We start from the raw sequence: 6,720 nt of genomic DNA on the forward strand, positions 1-6,720 counted from the left end.
ACAAAATTAAAAGAACATATGAAAGAAAACCTGACAATAACTGAAGCTTGTTATTGCATCAGGTATTTACAATGAAGATGTTTATTACCTTCTGTTAGAAGTAATCCATGATGTATTCCAAGGGCTGCCTGTAATACAGTCTTGCCACTGAGTCCTAGAAGCCTTTCTGGAGTTACAGAGCAGGAACCAGCCTTCCAAACATAGACCAGGCCTCTCTCTTTGGCTCCTTCTGCCTCTTCTGAGCTACAAAGATTGGAGGAAATTGGAACACAATAAGCATGAAGTTTTCTGTAGTTTAGTAATGCATAGTTTGCTTCTCACATATGTAGGAAAGGCTTCGTAGTTCAGGCATTTGTTTCACTTTCAGGAAGTCAATATATTTAAATTAACATTAATAATTATCAAATTGTAAATTAAATGTTATTTAAATGTAAAAAATATGTATCTTCTGTTTGAAACCATTAGCTTTCTTTTTCATTTATACTTTACCATGTACCAATTGCTCCCATTCAAAACATTACACCTGTAAAAGCTCATCCTTTATATACTTTCATTTCTACCCTTAGAGACAAAAATGAGGTTTTGATTGTTTGGGGTTTTTTTCCTTTTTTAATTCTTAATGAGTTTCTCAGATTGAAATGAGCCAGTCATTCAAATCAATTGAAGCACAAAAAAAAATCCTGAAACACAATGCAAGTATCTGGGCTTGCAGGAGTGACTGGAACTATCCAAAGCTGGTTTAACAGTTCAACACACTCTGGTTTGAATGTTCAGTCAGCAACTCCTCCAACTCAGCACAAAGAAATTCCTCAAAACATTGACAACAAACCCACAGTTTTAACAATTTGTGGAATGTCTTGATTTAAACACAAAAAGTAATTTTAAGCATTGATATAGACTCACAGCATTACCAGTTAATTTAAGAGTCATCTTTAAATTTATTTAAAACTTTATAAAGAATAGATTGTTATATACCCTGTAGGGAAAAGTAGGTTTAGCTCCTTATTTGCCAAAAGTCAAGTCATTTACTCCCTGCATAAATAAGTTCTTGCAGCTTGGCATGAACTTGTGAAGTTTATATATAAGACAGGCAAGAAAAGCTTTGATGGAATGGCAATCTTTGTCTAGAAAAAAAAGGCAAAAGAAATAAAATGTACTCCAAACCTGAATCAAACCCAGAAAAAGTTGGTCTGATAGGCTGCTCTGGGGACAACTTACACAAGCAGTTCTATTCATGCAGATTTACATTTTTTTTAAACCACAAATTTTGCTAGCTTTGGTGCACAGGATGAACAATATCTTTACACAATGTGCATCTGAAACGTTCAAGATGAAAATAACTAAGAGATTAAATTATCTCTCTTAGCTCCTGAGCCCATCCCCAACATCTTTACTTTTTTCAACAAAACAGAAAGAAAAAAAAAAGAAGAAAAAAAAACAAAAAAAAGTGATAGTCAAGAACTCTTCTAAAATTCAGGTCAATTATTTAATCCAAAAAACAAACACAGAATTAAAATGCAGAGTCCATCTTGCATTTTAAATACAAAGGACTTGTTTTTAGAGTAGAAGTAAATTAAAGAGGAACCAATCAAGTAATATATAGGCCAGGGAAAAAAAAAAGCTAAAAAATCCAATATCAATATTAGGACATTTAACCTAAAATCAAAATACAGATTTTACTCAGATGGGCAAAGCACACCAAGGAACATAGCAGAGTAATATAGAGAGTTTTCATCAATATACTGTGCATTAAAGGCAGTCCTGCTGTTTGGGCTTTTATCCATTTAATAAGTCTTCAGAAAACAGCATAAGACAGATTTGGACATTCACATAACAGGATTTATTACAAAAACAGCTGACCTCTGCCAGGTATCTTAGTGGAACAAACAAGGAACGAAAGAACAGTCTACTGCAGGGCTACTGACCCAGGACCAAAATTCACAGGTGCAGGTAACAGATATGAGTTACTGTTCACCTGAAAATGTTACTTTCAAGCTTTCAGCCTATGGCTGTGCCTTCACAAGTTCCAACAATCAACTAAGCTGCTGCTGTAATAAGTTTAGTGTTCCAGACACAACTGAAACTGTAGCTAAATTAATCTTCTTCCCTTTAGTGTAAATTACATAAAGAGTATGCCGATATCACTTGATTTTCGGGGATGATCCCGAGCTGGCATTTTTCAGGAAGCCTCTGCGGTTTCACGGAGCTGCTCGTTCTCACCTTCTTTCCTGTGAGTCCATCTGTCAGTGGCAGCACTCCATCACCACCAAATCGTTCCTCTTCCGAAAGGAACAATACAATTTTCACAAACTGGAAAACATAAACCCAGCTATTTAGTGCAAATAACGTTAACCAACAACAACGGCACAAAGTTTTAGGTCTTGTGTTAAATAAATAAGCACTTACACAACGCTAGGATGGTCGAAGTATTTATATTCAGTTCACTCACACTGAGTTGGCAGACAAAAGCTAAACAGCCAGACTTGTCCTACCTACTCATCTCACAATAGGTCTACAGTAAGGACAGAATGAACAAAACCTAGTTTAATGGCAGAAATTTACGTCAAACTCTATATAATTCTCATTATACCGCTCAAGAAACATCAAATTGACCCATTTTCAGTCTAAGTAAAACAGAAATCTATGCTTGGCTAAATTTAAGGTAAACAGATTTGCATGAGCAGAAAATGATTAGGAGTTGAATTCACGATTGCATTCCTGAACCAAAGCACACATCACCACTTAAAGGAGCAGTTTTGTCAAACTCTAGGCAGAAATGCAGAAAGCCAAGAAAGACTCTAAAACATTTCTTCATGCAAATTGGCAGCAGAGTACCTATGAAGGTATGATATGACTAGAGAAGACAGAGAGAAAAAAAGTGACTGCTCTAGTTATGATTTTATTCTTTCAGATTTTGAATTTTTCAAGTTCACTCTCACAACCTTTCCACCTCCATGAAGATGCCTTTGTATTACTTTTCTTGGAATAAAACAAAGCTACAGTTAATCTTTGTTTCTTATAAGCTGCTTGGCTTTTTTAATATTGAAAGAATTGTAATTTCCCTGGATCTACTGCCTTACTGGATGAAGTATTAAAAATTTTAGTAACATTAATGCATGTGTGTAATCATATTTCATAAGTTTCATAAAAGCTTTAGACCTTTTGCTTTATTATAGTTGCTGTCTGATATCCACTGTAACAAAATCAGAAAATAATTTTGTTAATATAACAGTCTTTTAAGATTATATATCTTCAATAAAGACAAAGAATGAGTAGCCTGAAGCTCTTGTACACAGTAAATAGAAATAGAACATGGCCAGTCTGGATTACAAGAGACAATATATGCAAACCTGTAACTCTCACACAGAAGTTTCAATGCACACTTGGAAACAGTAATCATTAAGCCGATAAATAATTAAAATAACTAAAAAAAACTCCAACACTTCCACTAGAATGCTCTGAATAATGAATTACCAAGCAGACTTTTACAGACAGAAAGAACAACATAGCATACCAAACACTTCCAGTTTTTCAAACACAGGCCACTAAAAATAGTGATTTGGGCTTTGGGGTTGGCACAGAACACACCACAGGAAGATAAAGAGCTGTGAAAATATGAAATCAAATTAATTTCATAGAACAGTATTGAGATAAGTCATACCGACCTTGCTTTAAAAAAAAAAAAAAAAAAAAGAAAAAACAGAACATACTTTCTAGGAACAGAAACATTTGTCACCAGAAAGATACTGCTTTCAAGATGTGCCTGNTTTCTAGGAACAGAAACATTTGTCACCAGAAAGATACTGCTTTCAAGATGTGCCTGTCTCTCCTGCCTCAACTACAAAAGAAAAAAAGCACCTACAATTGTAAAAGTTAACTTTTAAAATATTAACAGAGGAAGTCTCACAAATATAAGGAAACTGTCATGCAAGGCTTCAGTAACAGAGGTGTTGATGAAACATCAAAGGAAAATGGAAGTGCTTTTTTGGAACCTTAACTTTATGATGTGTTCTTGCTCAGAGTAAGTACATTTGTGGTTTTCTTCAGCCTACTCAAAACCACCCAGCCTACAATTCATTCTCTTGAAAATGCTGGCTTTCTCCTCTGTGAAGAACTCTTAGCTTCACATAAAAATATCCAACAGATCCGTGAATCCGAGGTGGAAGCTTTGATAGAGTCATCGAAGTACCAACAATTACGTGATTTACACTGCACATAGTTATTTAAGATCTAGGAACTGAGGCTTAAAATTTTTGACTTCTATAATTTATGGACTTTTTTTAAGGGCTCAAAGAATTGTTTTCTTTTTCTTGAGCTTCAACTGCAAGAAAAATTTACTGTAATTGTCACAAAAATCTTCTGGCAATAACAAAATAAAGTTAAAGCCAGGCATTTGGATCAGCTGTTTTGCAACATCTCCCTTCAAAGCCAAATTGAAAAACAATTTATCTGATTATTAAGTAAGAAACCTGCAACTGTGGTGAACTAGAAATTAAGAGAGTGATATGATGACGGTGACAGATTTTCTTTTCTTTACAAAAGCTCACACTCAAGGTTGCATTACTAAGTACTTGTGCATATAAGGGAAAATGATAGTCCAACTGGGTTTTTTTCTTTAAGGCATTTTGAAATCACTTGCAAGTTCAGTGCAAGTTTTCATTCAATCCTAGGACAGCACAACATTATTTCCATTTTACAGCTAATGCAAAATACAGGTCACCACAGCTACAAACTAAGTGAAGTAACTGTAAATAGCAAGTTTATTAGTCCCAGTAGAAACATGTAATTTTCCTTGCTGATTTTCACATTCATATAATAGCACACTATAACATTACAGATGCATTGTTTTTTTTCCACTTCAATTGAAGTGCAGAAGAGAAGAGTCAGCCACAACACAGCACTGGTGGTGTGGAAGGTCAGTATGATACCAGCACCTTCACTGCTCTGCCCATAATTTTACTTTCTACATTTTTGCTTCAAGAGTGCAAGAGGAAAACAGCAAGGAGTGCCAAAGAGTGCCAATTATGAAATGTATTTGTGCTACAGACAGATGGTCACTGCCATGACACTGATGTCATACTTTCCCCTCACGGAGTAGAAGGCTAATGCAAATTCTCCAGAAATCAAACACTGCCACACCATAACAACTGCTACGGTTGGGAATGACGTGAGGCAACCATTACTATCATTACTACGGGACTGTGCTCCTCACTGACCATTTCTACATAAGCATCAGAGATATGAAGGTAACTTTACACTGAATGCTAAACACCAACAACTGCTACGGCCCTGACTTTCAGAAATACCAGAACTCCCACAAGCTTTATGTACTTATTTACTTGCTGTTGTTAATAAACATTGCAAATACTTCTACAGCTTTCAGACGTGTTTACTTACATACCGCCAAATATGTTTTTAATCAAGTTGTTGCATCATATGTAGCAATAACCTATGGGACCAAGACTGCATTTTTTTATACAGAATTACCTACTCCAAGCTTCTTCATTCAAACCAGAATTGTCAACACCAGTCTGGCCTACACACATAATTTATTGTTGCTAACTTACAATGAGTTACCAGTTCAAGAAGCCCTTGTGTTTTGGTCAGCAATAACTAGGTCCAACCACTGCTTTTAACATTGTGTGATTAAGATCTGCTCAGAACAAAACAAAACAACTTGCTACTGAAAGACAGTAGCGATCCCTTCAGATGAGGGCTCAAAGCTTTTAATGCCAGTTCCAGTGAGTGCAGGATGGCAGCAAACAAAATACAACAGTAAAGGAAGCAGTAAAAAAAGATAAAAAAAAACCAAGGACAACAAAGAAAGGGCCTGGTATCAGCTAAAAGTACACAGCTGAAAGTTATCTGCTACAGCATGCAATTAGTAATTTAAAATTTACCAAACTCATAAGAGACTAAAAAATTTCTGAACGTCCTTCTGCCACTTTTCCTTTTGAAATTACACCCTAATTTAGCACATTGTCAGACGCTTCCCCTTCTGAAGACAGTTCACTCTGCAGAAACTGGAAGATTCTAGGTATAGGTAGTTTTTGTAAACTGCTGCCCTACAGCAGCAGTGATTAATCACCGACCACCTACGACCAGTCCAGCTGCTCCCCAGTGCCTCACCAACATCTTGGTTCTGGGAGAGGAGGTCTGTGATAGTGACAGCGAGCTACGCCACCTGTACACGATACTGCAGCCACACTGGGACTGTCCCTCAATACACTCCAAAGCTGAAACTGCGTTTACTCCTGAGAGACCACGCCACGCAAAGGGAGAGGAGTTTTAAACGAAACAGCGATGAAGACCACGCTATTTACACTTTAGAGGTCTCTTCGCAGCAAGAGGGAGGAGACCTTTCAGATCCCACATCTCAGCGTGCAGTCCCAGCCCCAGAGCGCGGTGGCAGCCGGACAGCCCAGTCTGACCCCGCTGGGCCCGTCCCTCGCCCCCCGCCCCGCACACACCGCTCCCGTCCCGCCGCTCCGCCGGGGGAGGCGCGGGCAGCGCAGGGCGCTGTGGACAGCCCGGCCCCCGGCTCGGCTCTCCCGCTGTGCCCGCGGTGCCCCCTCACCCGTGCCGCCCCTCCCGGCTCCGCAGTCCCCGCTCACCTGTGCCGCCCCTCCCGGCCCGGCTCTCCCCGCGGTGCCCCCTCACAGATGCCGCCCCGGCCCCGCTCTCGCGCCGCCCCTCGCGCTCAGCTGACTCACGCGGGGG

General features: G+C 38.6%; 1 protein-coding gene across 4 annotated transcripts in view; it reads right to left on the minus strand.

Moving 5' to 3' along the window:
- Positions 1-6,720, minus strand: part of ALS2 (ALS2, alsin Rho guanine nucleotide exchange factor) — a 38,994-nt gene that overhangs the window by 32,086 nt on the left and 188 nt on the right. For 3 of the 4 annotated variants that reach the window (XR_001877889.1, XM_017834297.1, XM_017834315.1), the window contains 2 exons: positions 2,221-2,310; positions 89-243 (listed from right to left, as the gene is read on the minus strand). Coding sequence is in view for 3 of the 4 variants with exons in the window: in XM_017834297.1 (XP_017689786.1) it covers positions 89-243; positions 2,221-2,240 (175 nt within the window). In the remaining variant the exon portion in view is untranslated. Of the gene's footprint in view, positions 1-88; positions 244-2,220; positions 2,311-6,614; positions 6,640-6,720 lie in introns of those variants that run through there. The other variant, XM_017834306.1, reaches the window with a different exon arrangement.

The sequence above is a fragment of the Lepidothrix coronata genome, unplaced genomic scaffold, assembly GCF_001604755.1.
Source record: "Lepidothrix coronata isolate B3197 unplaced genomic scaffold, Lepidothrix_coronata-1.0 Scaffold7, whole genome shotgun sequence".
Classification (NCBI taxonomy): domain Eukaryota; kingdom Metazoa; phylum Chordata; class Aves; order Passeriformes; family Pipridae; genus Lepidothrix; species Lepidothrix coronata.